This window comes from Mesocricetus auratus, unplaced genomic scaffold, assembly GCF_017639785.1.
Source record: "Mesocricetus auratus isolate SY011 unplaced genomic scaffold, BCM_Maur_2.0 Super-Scaffold_100009, whole genome shotgun sequence".
NCBI lineage: Eukaryota > Metazoa > Chordata > Mammalia > Rodentia > Cricetidae > Mesocricetus > Mesocricetus auratus.
Window position 1 is genome coordinate 75,219,851 of NW_024429193.1, and position 18,017 is coordinate 75,237,867.

The 18,017-nt window shown below is 43.4% G+C and overlaps 1 protein-coding gene and 1 pseudogene across 1 annotated transcript in view; one reads left to right on the plus strand and one right to left on the minus strand.

The window, feature by feature from the left end:
* The window catches only part of Gask1b (golgi associated kinase 1B), a 50,961-nt gene extending 33,728 nt beyond the window's left edge, over positions 1-17,233 (minus strand). Inside the window, exons 1-2 of the mRNA XM_005076145.4 lie at positions 16,954-17,233; positions 15,017-16,215 (exon numbers count right to left, since the gene is read on the minus strand). Coding sequence (XP_005076202.1) covers positions 15,017-15,923 — 907 coding nt within the window. The 5' untranslated portion in view covers positions 15,924-16,215; positions 16,954-17,233. The remainder of the gene's footprint in view (positions 1-15,016; positions 16,216-16,953) is intronic.
* LOC106021610 lies at positions 872-15,007 on the plus strand (annotated as a pseudogene).
* Positions 17,234-18,017: the final 784 nt, after the last annotated feature.

Below are 18,017 nucleotides of genomic sequence, written 5' to 3' on the forward strand. Positions count from 1 at the left end.
ACAAGTCTCCCGATGTACACAATGAGAATTCTACATGAGCATGTACAGCTGAGAAAAAGACACTCCCTTGTCACCACAAACAACCACGTTTTGTTTTCTAGAGTTTTTCTGCCCTTTCCACTCTCCCCTGAATAAATACATAGATTTAGGAGTTTGGCAAGAGAAGAAGGTTAACTCGTGGCTGATGCTTAGACCATGGAACCCAACAGACCTTTGCTGTCTGGCCTATGACCTTCTCCCTCTGTAACATTACACAGGGAGCAAGGCCTCCCCAAGCCTGCCTCCTCCTCTGCAACACAGTTTTATTGTGAAGTGTGAATTCCATATGATTTTCAAGGGTTGTAGAACTACTATTAATCTTTTATCATGTTTTCAGGCATGTGAAACACAGACATCCCCATGTAGAATTTCAGAAGTCAGTTCATGAAATCAAAGTGGGTAGTGGGCCATCTTTGGCCGAAAGCTATAATCCTTACTAGCCCCTGGGTTTCCCATTTCTCCTCTGTAGATCACCAAATTCTTTGGCAGTTTTTGTGTTTGTTTGTTTGTTGTTTGAAGCATGGTCACCCTGTGTAGACTTGGCTAGCCTAGAACCTGCTATGTAGATCAGACTGGCCTCAAACCTACAGAGACCACCTGGCTCTGTTTCCCAAGTGCTGAGTTTACAAGTGTGCATCACCACAACTCATGGCTTCTTCCTGTCACCCAGCTGCAGGTTTCCAGCTGCAGCCATAGCTGGATTTGAACCTTCCTTTCATCTCCGTGAGTGCTGAGATTATAGGCACACACCATACTTGGTCATTTGATATACTTTCTGTTCTGAGAATTAAGAAGACGTTCTCACTTTCTGACTCTTTCTGGGGCAGCCAAGATGTCGACACGAGGACGGGGTGGGTCCTCCGGAGCGAAACTCCAGATTTTCCTGGGTCTTCTGGTAGGAACTGTGATCAACTGTGCTGACAAAAGAATTGTGTATCATCTCTGTGAATGGCATCAAGGGACGACTGAACAGACTTCCTGCTGATGGCGTGGCCGGCATGGTGATGGCCACAGTTAAGAAAGGCAAACCAGAACTAAGGAAAAAGGTCTATCCAGCAGTGATAATTGGACAACGAAAGTCATATCGAAGAAAAGTAGGGTGTTTCTTTATTTTGAAGACAATGCAGGGGTCATAGTAAACAATAAAGGAGAAATGAAAGGTTCTGCTGTCACAGGTCCAGTTGCAAAGGAATATGCAGACTTGTGTCCCAGGATTGAATCCAGTTCAGGCAGCATTGCAAGATTCTCCAGTGTATTTGTAAAATGTATTCATTAAAACGTCAAAAAAAAAAAAAAGCCATTCTCTAACTGCCAAAGGTAGTTCAGCAGATAAGCACAAGTTGTTTTTCTCCACAGCCATACGTGTTTCCTCAGGAAAACATAAAGACATTCTCCCCGGCCAGCGAGAGAAAGGGATTTCCAGAGGACAAAGAAAGCTGCTGATCTGAGGCTCCCTGGTTGGTGAATGGAGCCCAGGGTCTCTTTTCCAGCCTCGCTGTTCAGTCTTCCCGCTGCACCTGAGTCTGTGTGACCCTGCAGTAAGAGTATCTGCCAGGGTAGCAGCAGACCCCAGAGCAGGGAGAGCCACTGAGGGGGCAGTTCCACTTGATATAAAATGTAGCTTTTAAGGGGAGTAAAGAGCATTGATAGAGCTGAAGCGATGGTGGGGAAATGCTCTCTGAAACAGGAGCCTGGTTAAAGGCGTTCGCCCCAAAGCGTTTTCAAGATGAGCACTGCTCATCTCCCCCCCATTCAGATTTGTCAAAATGATGCAGTGTGGTGCTCTCTGGAGAAATCTTAATGGTGAGGAGATAAAATTCTAGCTGTCAGAGTGTTGGGAAAGTAGCCTTTGACCGATGTGTTGATGTCCGTGTGAATTAAAGGTTACACAGCTGTCTTAAAAAAACGAGACTTGCCAGTAAAACTCCTTTCTTCCAATATCTGAATATCCCCTCAGAATTTTGATGTTCTCTTAAGTCATTTTTTTTACTCAACAGCACAAAGAGCACATTCTTTGGAGAAGATGGACATGAAAATTAACCAAGAATGTGTGCCTTGCACGATCTCCTTTGTCTACATGTATGAAATTCCCTTCACTTTAAACACCGTCTGACTGGTTTTGCTACACTGTAGGGCAGGCCAAGCACTGGTGGAGTGAATGCCTGCCTGTATTTATCACTAGACAAAGAGAAGCAAAAGTCTTCTGAGCTGTGAATCAAAAGCCCTTTCTGTCACATGGGCCACGTTCCAAAACTCCTTGTGAATGAGACCAAAAGGAAGTAGCAGTCCAGCTCAGAGCCTTTCTCTAAACACAACTGTACAGATCCATGAAAGAAAACATGGGCTGGTAGTCAAAGCCAGTGGAGATCTTCATTGTAGGAAACAAATCCCATCACAAGCATCAGCAAGTCACCGATAGAAAGCTTTATATGACAGGTTGCCCATTGCATAAAAGCAGATCATGCATGCTGCTCCAATGGTCATGTCGAAAAGTCTAAGTACGAAAATTCATTAAGTCCTGTCAACTCCATTCTTCTCCAGTGCCTCCAAAAGCAGGATATGGAATATATCTACACACACACACACACACACACACACACACACACACACACACACACACACGTGCATATTACATATATCTGGAAAGATGGCTCTGTTGTTTAGTTCATGCTGCTCTTTTGAAGGACTGGAGCCCAGTTCCCATCACTTACATCTGGCAGCTCACAAACTCTTACAACTCCAGCTCCCAAGGATTTTATCTCTTCTGCCCTCCAAGGGCACCAATACATGTTTGTTGTACATACATATGGTACACATAATTAAAAATAAAAAATTTTAATCTTTTCAAAACTAATAGACTGGTACTGGGTGTGATGGTGCTCACCTCATTCCAGCATACAGAAATTGAGGCTAGGGCATTTTGAGTTTGTGACAGTCTGGTTTATATTACTGTTCTAAAGAAAGAATGAGCTACATGAAAGAGACATTATCAAAATATCAAGGAATGGAGCTTGAGCTCACTAGTAGATCTTTTGCCTACCATGCCCAAGAGTATTACGAACAACATGTGTGTGTGTGTGTGTGTCTGTCTGTCTGTCTGTCTGTCTCTGTCTCTGTCTCTGTCTCTGTCTCTCTCTCTCTCTCCCTCTCTCTTTCTCTCCCCTCTCAGGTTATATACACACATACAAGCACACACACATATACAATTTTCCCACCTATCTCTCTTTTTTATTTTATTTTTGAGATTATAAAATATAGTTACATTTAACCCTTCTCTTTCTTCCCTCCAAACACTCCCATATAACCCTTCCCACTCTCCTTCAAATTTATGGACCCCTTTTTTCATTATTATTTCACAAATTTATGTATATGTGTATACATATATATTCCTAAATACAATCTCCTTAATCTGTATGTTACTTGCCTGTACACAGGTTCACTGACATGAACAGGCAGATGAAATCTCTCCACTTGAAGCTGCTGTGACAAGCTAACAAGTGTAAGAGAGGCCCAAATAGGAATATAGAGTTTGTGACAGCCTTGAGAGAGGAGTGAGTCGGAAGAATTTTACACGTACGGGGACAGTGAGGAACTCAAGACTGAGCTGAGACATGTTGCTGAAAGTGACTGGTCACTGGGAGAAGAAGCTACTAAGGAGCAGCTCAGTGCTTACTATAGAAAAGCAAACAAAAAAAGCCACACATTGTCAGTTTTATCCTGAAGCCACCAGAGGACCAGAAGCAAGGCCTGGCACTCTGAGGAAGATACTAGCCTACCCAAGACGCATAGAGAGAACTTTCTCAGCCCGTCTTGTGAGACTGTAAGCCCAGTGAAAGAAGAGCCAGCTCTGCTAGTCTTAAAAGGAAACAAATCTTCACAGGGTTTTATAAGGCCTGTTCATTCTAAAGGAGAAAGGGCAGAGAGGCAAGATTGCGTAGTTCTGTGTATATATACATGCTGCAAAACTAACCAAGCAGTGGGTTTCAGGACTAGCCTTGGAAGTAGGTTTCTCTGTAAATTAAAACATAGGAATATGCCATCATACATCTATTAGAATAGCTATTGTTAAGATTAAAAATAGGTGCTGGTAAAGGCCTGGAGGAAAGAGAAGCTTCAGACATTGTTGGTGAAAATTCAGATTAATAGAACCACTGTGGAAAACTGTTTGGCAGAGTCCTTGGAGGAATAAAAGGGGAATATATGACCTAGTAAGTTCTACTTCTAGATACTGTCCAGGGAACTAAAACCAGAATCTCACAGAGGAGTCTACACTCCCATGTTCCCTGAGCATCATTCACTACATCCAAGTTGTAGAGGCAACCTGCATGGCCACCACCGTGTGCTACCACAGAATGCTATTCAGTCTGTCCAAGGTGAAATGCTGTCACCCAGGACAACACGAATAAAACAGGAGACCTTGTGCTAACAGAAAGACAAAGACAGATACGGTGTGATGCCATATGTAGACTCTAAATTCCTTGAACTCTTAGAAGAGGATAAATGTTTGCTGCTAGAGACAAGATAAAGACTACTTGAGGAGCCACGGCTGATAAAAAAAAAAGAATGTGAAGTTTCAGTTAGATAAGAAAAGGAAGATTGAATAAACTCATGACAGGGGCGATGGCTTAGTGGATAAGGAGCTTGCTGCACAGGAAGACCTGAGTTCTGGGTGTGGCCCCATGTGCTTGAGGCTCATTGTTGGGAGTGGGGTTAAGGGTGGGGGCAGAGATAGGGAGATGCAGCTAGCCCAGCCAAAACAATGAGTGTCACACTCAGTGAGAAGCACTGTCTCAAAGAGCACACAGTAAAGTGACCAGGGAGATACAAGCTGTGTGAGTGTACGGGTGGCAGTACTCCATGCACACACGTATGAGAGAGACAAGGGGAATGGTTTTAAAAATTAATGCTATGTTGCGCAGAATGGTGACTAAAATGACACATTGTGTATTCCAAAATTGCTTTTAAAATGTGGGGGGAGGGGGACAAATCTAAAATGTTTTTATTATGCAGAAATACCACGTATGTGGCATGATAGATTTAATCCGCCTCATTTAGTCATGTCCCTTCAAAGCAGCAAATTATAACCCGTGAGTATACACAATTGCCAACTAAAACTAAAATTAAAGGAGCATTAGATTTCTAGGTAATTTAAACCACTTCAGCAAGTAAAAAAAAACAAATGCATGTCTGTGTATTTAGGTAACTACCACTCACTCTTAGCTTGACTTCTCTGGGTTGAGAAGAGCTTAGTTCATCTCGAGTACATGTGCAGCCTGGGGACAGGGAAGAAAGCCTATGACTTGCTCATCATGACCTGTCTAAGCGATCTGAGCCATCAACTCCACTTTTAAAACTACCCTTTGTTCTGAAGCTTGCCTATGGAGCTACCCTGAACACCCACGCCCTAGGAGTCTCTACTACACAAATGGAAACTCCTAAACTCTTCCTGCCTCAGCATTTATTTTAAAAATGCAAGAACCAGGTTGAGTGTGATGGAACAAGTCTTTATCCCAGCACTTGGGAGGCAGAGACAGATGGATCTCTTCGAGTTTGAGGCTAGTCTGTCTACATAGTGAATTTCAAGGCATCCAGGGCTATATAGAGATACCTTGTCTCAAAAATAAAAAAAAAAGGATTCAATTAGCTTATGAGGGTTGTGGTGATGTGGTAAGGGTGCCAGACTCTGCAAACGATCACAGTTTGGAGGTGACATCCTCCTCACTTTTGGGGAACCTAGTCTAGAGATCTTAGGTTTATGCTGTTAAAGGAGCCATAAGTTCCTGACAAGAGTAACCTCAGAATACAAGCCCAGACACATCACCCCCTTGTCTAAAACAGTTACTCCCCATTCCCCACATGCTGAACCCAAAGCTCAGGGTCCTGAGAGGATAGAGAACATACTGCCCATCTAAGACTTGTCTTGATCATCCCCCAAGCCCCATTCTCCAGTTCAAAACTACTTGCATTTTCCTTCCTATGTCTACACCAGCTCCTACTCTATCCACACTGACTTGTGAGAGACAATCCTGGGCCAGCAAAATAGCTCAGTGGACTAAATGGTCTCCAGCACACACCCGATGACCTGAGTCTGAGCCTTAGATCACGATGTGAAAGAAGAGAAACAACTCCTGAAAGTTGTCCTATGTTACACACACACACACACACACACAACTAAGTAAACATAAAAACATTGTATTGCATGGATGGTTTGTCTCAAGATCTCCCCATGTTCTTGCATGACTCTTGTAAAACACAGCTAATGGACTCAGAATAAAAATGTAGCTGCCTGAGACCCCAGTAATCTTCCATTTCAATGGCCCCCCTGAAAATGATGGGGATTAGATAGAAACTTGAGCAGCAGATCTAGGGATGTACATAGATTTCCATGCCCTCATTCTGTAGAGAATACAGAAACAAGAAAGGTGTGGCGAAGACATGTGCACACGTGCACGCACAAACACACAAACACACACACACACACACACACCTGCTGACCTCGATCCACTCATATGAGATGAACTGTGAAGACATCAGGTCAGAACAGACAAGAAAATAAGGCTAGTGAAAGGAGGTTGCAGTCCGGATGCCTAGGGATGGGAATACAATCACTGGAAGCCCTCCTGTGACATGACTGATCACAGGGGCAACAAGGCAGGATGATGAAGGATGAGACCACTGAATCCTCCCACTCCCATCGGTAGCTCAGCTTCAGGATGCATCGTTTGGGACCTGTGCTATCTTTTAAGCTTCAGCTTCTCCACAGGACATCTGTACCACGAGGATGTCGTGTGTACCAGACTCCTGCAGGACTTGATGAGCTAGTGACTAGAAAGCATTCTCATTTCAAAAATTAGAAACAAGAGTATGATCTACTGCCAGCCATAGGACTTGCTTTGAATTAATTGTAGGTGCCCATTACTGATCTCAAAAATATACCACAAGATTCTAAATCAGCTCAGAAACTAGAGGAAAGCAAAAGATCACATTTCTAAGTATGCTACAGGCGCTGTAATAACTATTTGAGTTTACAGATATAGCACCTACTGTACATTTGTGAATGTGATCTGTTTTCATTTAGTTTCTCAATATATATACATACATATATGTGTTGAATTAACCTTAATGACAAGGCCATATTTAATATTATTATAAATATCATTATTCTAATTTTCATCATTATTATTATGCTAATAAAAAAAGGTTCAGCAAATGATTGAATGAGGAATGAAACTCAGGCAGTATATACCACAAGCATACACACTCAGCTACATAGCTATTTGAATTAGAAATCCCACTCCCTTTCCCAGTTTCAGGACAGTGCTTCACAAACAAAATTAAATACCAATACACTGAGCTGATTACAGGCGAGTTGTGCTAAAGTCATAAGCACTGCCTTTTAATTAAGGAAGGGAAGTTCGTCTGGCCCTACTGAACCTGTGCAGTCCCTCTGCTACCCCAGAGCTGTAGCACCTTCGGGCCATACAGAGAGAAGTCATGACCTTGAGCTCAGGGTGATGCTGAGCAAAACCTGCAATCAGTGACACAAGATCCCATGACATCAGGTCCACAAGGACAATCACCCTCAACTATGAAGTACAGGGATGCAGATCCAAGGACTGGAAGGGGACTTGGTATAAGGTGGGTGCTCAGTCAACATTTGCTAAAGCAGAGAAGATAGATAAACACGATTCTAGACGCGTAGATTTGCATGCAGTTCAGGCACATGTTTGCAGTGTGAATACCATGACAACCATTCACTATCACTTCTGTCCCAGTCCAGTGTCAGAAAAAGGAAGAAATTCTGGATGCATAGCAGAAGGTTGCCAGGTCTCCAGTGTGTCTGTGAAGGTATGAGGTAGACAAACAAGAGGGCACCGCAGCCAGCCAGTGATGCTTGGGAGCAATGCTCAGTAAACTTCTGTCCCCAGATGAATGCAAGCTGGCCAGCTCGATTTGATTGGTAAAGAAAGGGCCTTGGGGTTTTTCTGATAAAGAACACAATGTGCTTTTGAGAAAAAAATTTGAGAATAAAACATGATTACACACTCCTGGATAAATATTGTAAGAAAGTTTGCAGGCATGCTGAAGCCTTGCAGGACTCAGAACCACTGTGTTTCCAAATTGTGGAAGCATTCTCAGAACTGCAAGCAAATAGATTCCATCTCTACCTGACCCCCTTAGACAACATCAAAAGCAAAGCTAATGTCCTTCCACCCCAGCAGATAGACCATCAGCTAGGACTCCCCAGGGCTGCTCTAGTAAACCTGAGAAGACAGGGAAAAAACTAAAACACAGTATATTTCTCCTGCTCTGTAAGAAGCAGAGGCAATGCAAGTTGGGAAACAGTGAGCAACTTGGGACACACGATGGATTTAGATAGAAGTTTGTGGGGTGCCTGTAGTTTGTCATCCAAGCAGCACGCTGCACAGAATTTTTGGAACTAGCCTACCTTAATTCAGTATGACAGCTCCATGGCAATAAAACAGCATCCTAAAAATAAAGCATACATAATGCATCTTCCATGCTGGGTATGAAAAGTAGCAGGATGTTTAAATGCTACCCAAATGGTATTCCCAAGCCCCATTCATAGTGACATGCAGACTCTTGGGAAGCTGTGGCAAAGTCACTAACTCAGAGGTCACAGAGGACACTGGGTTTCCATTCATTCATTCATTCATTCATTCATTCGTGGGGAGAGCACACACACGTACCAGGGCTCTTGTGGAAGTCAAAAGACAATTTTCAGAGGTTGTTTCTCTCCTTCCACTGTCCGAGTTCCAGGAATCAAACTCAGACCATTAGGCCTGACAGCGAACACCTTTACCTGCTAAGCCAAGCCCAGCCCTGGGTTTCTTTTTTGTTTGTTTGTTTGTTTGTTTGTTTGTTTGTTTGTTTTCGAGACAGGGTTTCTCTGTGTAGCTTTGGAGGCTGTCCTGGAACTCGCTCTGTAGACCAGGCTGGTCTCGAACTGACAGAGATCCACCTGCCTCTGCCTCCCAAGTGCTGGGATTAAAGCCGTGCACCACCATAGTCCGGCTGGGTTTCCTTTTTAAATGTATTGATTTTCACATGGTCACAGCCTGCTTTGTCTTACCCTATATAAAATATAAAATTATATTTTTAAATTTTTTTTCAAAAAGTCACCTGAATATATTAACATAGCACCACTAAGTATCTGGTGACCTTTGTAATAGTTTGAGAGTCTTGTGTAAGAAAAGACAAATTAATATGTTCAAGCATATTTTCATTTGCCTAGGTTCACACCAAACAAATCTGGTAAATGTTAGAATTTTATCTTGCATTTAAAAATAAGTGTAGCAATGGTCAGAGTGGAACATCAATACTTCACCCCTTGAGCAAAAACAATGTCAAAGTTATATTGTTGAACTGAAAAAGAACGTAAATCTGCCGACATAGTAACACAATCAGAAAACATCATGCTAAAATGTGTACAGTTTGGTCACTATCCCATAACTGTCCCAGACAGTATTTAAAACATGGTGTTGGTTTAGAGAAGAAACCTGGGAAAGAATTAGCCGGTGAAGAATCAGGAACAAGTTCCATCTTCCCTAGTCACTAGCCATGTGGCTTGAAGAAAAATTCATAACCTTATATAGCTTCAGACTTCCCTGCTTAAAACAAAAGCAATAGGGGCTGGGGGTGTGGCTCCTCTGTCCTTATATGGATTTCCCACATGCATCATGATGCCAGGTTCATGGTAGTAAACTGTTTTAAGTACATGGATAATGACCATTATATACTGTATTATATATAACACCGTCTTTATAGATGACCAGTTGAATATTGCTAAAAAATACCATTTTATATTTCATATTTTTTATAAAATTAAGCTAGGGTTTATTAAGGAAATGACAGTAGGACATACCCAAGGATGGGTGTTGGTTTCTAGAGATAATGGAAGATCTTCGGGATTTTTAGATTACAGGTTCCATACCCAAACTTTCGCAAAGGAAAGGATATAATTCATGAATTCAGGTGGAGAAAAGCAAGGAATTCCAGGAATGGGAAAGGATTCTTTTCTCCCAACAGGGTTTTTTCCCACTTTCTATCCTTATATGTGATTCCCCACATCTGCCAAGGTGTCAAATGCACTAGACACACTCACAAAGACTTTACTATTAGGCATCACTCCGTGCCTATAGCACATGTGATGACTTGTCTATTATATTTAATACCAAGTCTACACATCAGATGTTACTGGAGTTTTATTTTATTCATTTCTTTGTGGTACTAAGGATTGAATCAAGGGACTTGTACATGTTAGGCAAGTACACAGCTGCTGATATCCTAATAATGAATTAATGGACACTTAGGGGTCATCAAAGTTAGCCATATTGGTCCTAACAAGTTTTACATAGACCACCAGTCTTTAGCCTCTGCACAATTTGTTCTTTGTCAGTTTTGTATACCCAGCCAACCTCTTTCTCTCCCTCAGAGGTTTATACTTTTTTAATCTTAAGGGGTTAAAGAGCGGCCAAAAACTAGATCATTTTTAAGGACTATGGATGCTTTATTTATCTCTGGACCTCCCTCAAAGAGAACCATAGAACAGGAATCTATGCCCATGATAATGACTAGATCTGCTGTCAGTCCCTACCTAACTATAAACACACCTATATATATATATATATATATATATATATATATATATATATATATGCTCTTCTTTTTCTAGAACAGCTTTGCAGCCTATCAGAAAATGGTTTGGTATAAATGCCGGCAAACTCACTGATTTTAAATGTATATTTTATATCCAAAAATATTCATTTAAAATGTATCATTCTATAACCATGAACTGATCCAAAGAGAAATCTGACCTAATAACTCTGTGATGATTGAATCGCTATTACTTTTATCAGTTTTTAAAACTGAAGACAGGGCTGGAGAGGTGGTTCGGTTGTTCAGAGCGCATATTACCCTTGCGGAAGATGAGTTCCACTTCCAGCACCCATGTCAAGCAGTTCAAAATCACATGTAACTTCATCTCCATAGACTCCAAGGCTCTGAACTCTGAGGGCTGTTCACCCATAACCATAAGCCAATACTCAGATACAAGTATGCATATAATTTAATTGTTTTAGTCTTGAAAAAGTATGTTGAAGATAGTCTGTGGATTGACAGTACCTGAGCCATGGCTCAAGTTAACTTACAACTTTTCAACTTTAGGATGGCAAAGAGTATTCAATAAAAACCATATTTTGAATTCTGAGGTTTGATCTCTCCCTGGACTAGCAACATCTGATGAGGTTTTCTAGACATACTGGGTGGTAGCATTGAGCCCAGGTTAGCCACTTGACTGTGGACATACCGGGTGGTAGCATTGAGCCCAGGTTAGCCACTTGACTGTGGAGGTAGACAACCAACACTCATCACCTTGCTATATTGCAGGTATTATCTGGACATTGTGTTTTACTTTCCATCCTGTGTATGCAACACACATCTCTCTGTGTATGAGCCTTAATTACAAAATAGACTTTGGGGTAGATGATTTTACATAGCTATAGACAAATGCAAATGTCCCTGGGGGCTACCTGATCATGCTTAAGATGGAGCAGGCCTAGCCATGATCCCATAGATTAGCCATATTAAGTGCATCTGAATCCAGTACATAAACCTATTGTAAGGTGAGATGTATCTGTAATTGGGAACCTCTGAGTCAACAGGGAGCTTCAACTGAGAGACCAGGAGTGCACAAATCATTCTGGTTTCTCCGTTGTGTCTCCCTAGAGCTGCCGCCCATCTCTTTTACGTTCCTTTATATCCATATGCTTTCTAATCAAAGATACATTTACTCCAGGCTTCAATCTCCAGATCCACCAACTTCCTGTCATGGAGTTCCAAGGTCCTGTGACTTGAGTGCACCTCTGAAAATTTTTATGTGTGCTTAATATGATAATGGAGATCCAATTCTTAAAACAAAAGGGTATTGGTAAGAAGTGACAAGTCTCAATTATGGTGGCAGTCGCTGTCCCTTGAGAAAAGAGGTTTCCAGAGCCTGTATGTGTGCATAAGTGTTGGTCACCTGTGATAACTGTATTAAATAACAAGTTTATAATTGCTTACACTATGGAGAGAAAAAAAGTCAAACCAGGTGCCTTGGCCCTGCCTCAACGAGATGATGGGACAGACTTAGTAGACTTCATAGGGGAGGCCTTACCCTCTCCAAGGAGCACATGGGAGGTGGGGAGGGACAGTGGGAGAGACAGAGGAGAGGAGGGAGGGGGAAACTGGAATTGTAATGTAAAAACTAAATTAATAAAAAAAAATAAAGGAAGACCATGTGGCTTCTTAAAGGATTTGCTTAGAGAAGCCAATTGGTGGAAATGGGAACAACTTAGAAATTTAGGATAAAAATATGGAGAAAAAAGAATTTGAATTTTTTTATGCTCTCAAGAATTCATTCTTCTTTTATGACTCTAAAATGCCTTACTTTTCCTTCACCTCAAGTTAAGGTTTTAAAAATTGCCAACGTGTAGGATTCTTGGAGTCTGTGAGATAATCCAGACAGCTACAACCAAATTGCCTTCATTGTACTAGACATAAATGTATTTTTATAACCACAATTAAAAGTTGAAGAATAGACACAATATTTAGGACATATTATATACAAGATGTGCTAACTACCTACTCTCTCCTCCATATAAAAAGACGTTATTTCTAGACCAAATCATATTACCTAAACAAGCACTATTGCTACTCCTACAGGAAGCCCATCATCAAATCATGCCAGCATAATGCCTACACATCCTGCCAGTGGTCCTCATCATAATGCATCAAAAAGCCTTATTATTTGTACAGTGAGGATAATATCAGCAACATTTGCTATCGGCCTCCACAGAGAACTTTTTAAGAGGCCTCTAGAAGAACCTCAGTCAAGGTTTGCTGTAAAAATACTAATATTTGTCCTTACATTAGAAGTGAGGCAGATACAGATTTACTGTTTAGCATCAAAGGAAGAAGGCAAGAAGGAATTCCTGCATCATTTGACATCGTGTTCATTGAGTATCTGCAGCATGTTATACACTCAATAAGATCTGGGCATACAATAAACAAAACAGGAAATAGTAGTGCCTCCCAGGCATGGAGGCTCCTGGAAAGGGAATGATGACACAAAATGAATGAGCCACATCTCCTTCAGAGCTCAGACTTGTGCATGTAAGTTTGAGTCCAGAGAAGGATGGGAGGTCCTGACAGGAGAAATTCACACTCAACGGAATCGGAGCACAAAGCAACACAGAGAGAGGGACCCTCAGGGTGTCCATTGCATGCCAGAAATGGTCTCCCCATGCCGCCTGACGCACCACAACAGCTCTCATGTACGAAGTGATGCAGAGCTGCTTGTAAGTCATTTCAGAGGCTCCTGGGGAAGCTGACCTGACTTTGGCTTCAAAAATCCAAATGGAGAAGATGCCAGGAAGAACAGAGCAAGTGATAGAATCATTTGATATGAAATCCTAGGGATTTAACTTATCATACTGAGCTGCGACTGTGACCCTACTGATTTATTTCAACTGCCACTTAGGTATGAATGGGAGAGGACCATGCCAGGGACTTCTCAAGGGAAGGGATATGCTGTAAACCCAAGGCACAGAATCAAATGTCTAAGAGGAATCCTGGAACAAAGTAGGCGGAGTTGAGAGCAAAGTTTTATTCCTAGTTTTTTTTTTTTCCTCCACAAGAGAAAATGACTTTTGAGGGTGGAAGACTCAAAGTAACTCAAGGAACTTGGTACTTCCTGGACGTAGTGTAATAAAGGAAATGGCCAACACTTACTGAAGGTTTACTGTGTGCCAAGAACTGTTTTCCATGGGTGAGCTACCAGCAGCTTCATGAGGTGGGCAGTATTGCCATTTTACAGCTAAAGAAACTGAGAGAGAGAGATACTGTGGCATTCCAGCCTTGACTTATTTTTGTAACGTGTTGATTATTCTGTGTTCCAACACAAGCCACTGAGTGGGTGAACCTCGGATTCCAAGCCTGGCATGGTATCCTTATTCGAGGAGTATCCTCCATGTGGCATGATCGTCCCTGCAGGCCAGCACCGTGACCTTGCCCTTCACTTAGTGGTCACAAGCTCTAGACACTGCCTTTGTGTTCCAGGAAGACTCGGTCCTGAAAATCACGCTCCTTAAACAACGGAGCTTGAAGAAATCACGTGACTGGTTAGTATGCAGTCTAGGCACATCAACGTCACCTTTTTTCTTTACTTATTAGATAAAGAGACTGAGTCCATTGGTGACAGGGAAGTAAAAGGGTTGGCTCCTACACAGTCAGTTCTGTCTGAACCTCTGGCAAAGATTCTATTTTACTGAGGAACGGTAACTATCTCAGGTTCCTCTTACTCTTTTTTTTAATTGAATCTTTATTTTATGTGTAGAAATGCTTGTCTTCATGTGTGCAAGTGTACCACACGCATGCCTGGTACCTGCAGAGGTCGGAAGACAGTACTGGACACCCTTGAACTCGAGTTACAGGTGGCTGAGAGCCGCCATGCGTGTGCTGAGAACAAAACTCCACCTCTGGTCCTTTGTGAGTGCTCTTAACCACTGAGCCACCTCTCTAGCCCACTCTTACTCTTTGAATTGTCTTGGAAGTTTCCATAGAAACCTGTAATAATACATGGGGCTGTCAGCAGATTCTGTACCTCCACCCTGGCTTCTTGTCATCGTGCAAACTGTCATTGGCTTTAATTAGGTTTAATGCGAAAAAGGGCACCAAGGGAAATGGTGAGCAGAGACTGAACAGTGCGGGCTTACTCTCACATGCCCAGCAAGGCGTCATCGCCAGACTGGGAGAAAGAATACCACGAGTATGGAAAGACCGCACCGCTGCTACTGCTGCTGCTGTCCAAATGGGAAACGTGGGTGGAGAAAAGTCATTGCAAGAGGGCGAGTGGAAAGAGAAAATGATCCCAAATTCCCAACAGCTGCACATAAGAAATAAGTGAATCTGTTACCTTGGATGAACTCTGATTTCCTGCTCACGGATGGCAGGGTCCTGTTGAGACCCAGAATCCTGTCCAGGTGGAAGGCAAACACTTCACTCATGTCCAGGGGCTGCTTGAGTAGCCCACAGGGACTAGGCCCACAGCCAGGCACAGAGCCTGAGGTGCTCCCTTCGAACACCAGCAAGCGGGCACCACTGTTAGAGACCGCTGGCAGGATGTTAGCCACCTCACTATCAGCCAGCAGGCGCATTCTGCGAATGTCTTCTTTGCTCAGCCATGAGGGGGCGCTCTCACTGTAAATCCGGATGTTGCTCTCTCGCACCCTAGGCTGCTGCAAGTTTGAACCACCAGTTCTGATTCCAGGACCACGCGGCACCCTCCAGGGGCGTTCCCCAACCTTAGCCAGGTAGCCCTGAGCATAGCCAGGTACTTCAGCATCTGCTGCCCGCGCAACTCCCTGCAGTATAAAAGACGGTTTAACCAGCTCGTCCTGTCCAGGGGCCACGGATGCCACTGCGTACTTCTTCCTGCGCTTGGGTTTCACCGTGCCACGGATATTGGCAGGCTTGCTGCGCTTGGAGCGTAGGGTAATGTACACCACGTTGGGCTGCAGTGTGCTGCCATTGTCCTGCGACTCTGGAGGGGCCAGGGTACCATCCAGGGGGATCTCCGGGAAGAGTACCTTGGAGATGTCGTGGCTGTGGGGTGGCCCCCTGTCAGTGGTCTGCCCACGCTGGAAGGAGGCCCTGCCAACCTGGCTCACCAGGAAGCCCAGGTAGATGGCACAGGCAGTGCCCAGCAGCAGGTTCCGTCTGGTCCTGGGACGTCGGCTGCTCCAGAGCTTACACACTCGAGGGACGCACAGGGAGCAGACAAACCAGTTTAGGAGCTGCCCCGACTTGTCTGGACAGGTCATTTCTCTGCCGCTTCCACATGCTGAATGGAGTTTAAAGTCTGCCGCTCCTTTCTGGTGACATGATTCATGGCTTCCTGAATCCAGCCGTCCAGTCCGCTTCGATATCTGAGTGGTCTCCAATAGGCAGAGGGGAAAGAGAGGGGTCGCTGCTGGCGCTGGGAACGTTCGGGACACAGGGCACCACAAGCCTCTTAAACTCCTATCAGCCTTCCCCAGCAGAAAGGAAGGCTGACTCTGGGGATGAGTGGAAACGAAGTTGACTGAGTCACCGTCTCAACCCATTTAGGTTCCTCTGCAAGAGGAAAGAGGAGAGTAACCCTTTCCTTCCATAAACACTACCAAGTTTGGGGTCAAAGTGTAAACCGTGGAAACAAGACAGGTGTGTGTGTCTGATTTCACTTTAAAGTAATGAAAACAAGCCGCAAAGAGCACTTGGTGGCTCACGGTTAAAGTCACGCTACACCTGGCTGTGAAGCAGCGCGTAAAAACGGCATCAACCCGGGCTTCCCTGCACACCCCTTTGTGCGATCCAGAAGTAGCTCAAGACGAGTAATAAACACATTTAAATTTTTATAAGCACCCTAATTTTTTATAAGATATGTACTAACTACTTTGGCAAAAACAACTAGTGAGTTCACATTGAAACATACTCTTCTTTAAAAGAAATGCCCCAGATTGTCTCCACATCGTGTTCTAATACCTTACACTGGTATTTAACTGCCTTTACTGTCTGACTGTGCAGCTCTGGAAAAAGGAACATTTATTCTCTCTCTCTCTCTCTCTCTCTCTCTCTCTCTCTCTCTCTCTCTCTCTCTCTCTCTCTCTCTCTCTCTCATCTCTCTCTCTCTCTCTCTCACACACACACACACAAACACCACAAATGAGCAATTACTTTTTATTTCTTTTCTTTCCACTAAAGAGAGCAGAATGAAATAGAATCTCCACGTGTTTTTGTTTTGTTTTGTTTTCTCTCCACTTTTTTAAGTAGCATAGGAAACTGACTTAAAAGGAAAAAGACCAGTTTACTTACCCTGCTGGCCGCACACTCAGCTCCAGGATGAATGGAATCCCTGACCCCGATGCACAGAACTTGGAGAGGCTGCGGCAGGCATGTCAAGAGAACATATTTCATGGTCAGAAGAGTTCCACCTTTCAGGCAGCTCAGCTCAGTCATCAAAGCTTCTGCCTCCTGACAGCAAAACAATTTGTAAACCGGCTGCTGCACAGTTTTCAGGCACGGGAGGCTCTCTTTGAAAGATGACTAAAATAAATAAATAAATAAAATTTAATTTTGAATTCTCGAAACACAGCTCCGAGTCAGTTTTCATTCCAACAACTTTCTTCCTCTTTCAACCCCTGGGAGCCCCCTAGTGTCCCACTTGCTAACCAACACAGACATGTCAGCCTTGGGAGGCTGAAGTGATCTGAAGTGTTTGCCCAGGCTGGTGGAGACCCCCCTGCCAAATAAAGGCTTGGAGAATGAGGAGTGCCACTGACCCTTTGGAGTTGGGGACCAGACACCAGAGGACCAGGGCCTGCATCTTACCTTACATCTGGGCTGTTTGCAGACTAACAGCTGTCTCCCACTAATCCTGGAAAGAATCCACCAAGAAGTAGAGAAGAAGCTAAGGAGGGGTTACTGGGAATGAGGAGGGAAATGGAAGTGTGAGATTAGAGACACGGGAAGACACTAGTGGTGAGCAGCAGATGCACCCGGAAATAGCGCTTAGAAGGCAGCCTAGGTTCCTTCTGGTTGGAGGTCTTTTAAAAACAGGTTAGTGATTGGCCAGGGTTATTTGCATGTCCTGGCACAAAGGCAGGAGCAGACCACCTTGGGGACTCACTGGGCTTTTTTTTTCTTTGCTTCTGCGGCCCATGGAGTCAAACAAGAAGCCACCTTTGAGACAGGCGATTTTACCTGTTAGGAAAAAGGTCGTGATTCCTGGGAGTGAGTAGATTGGACTGTGATGCTGCTTAATCATAAAAATACTGTTACAGTGCCAAAAAAAAAGCTGAGAATTTCTCATTCTCAAACTTTTCTTCCTCTTTAGAAGTTCTGGCACACGGTGAAAAGAGACAAAACAATGCCAAGAT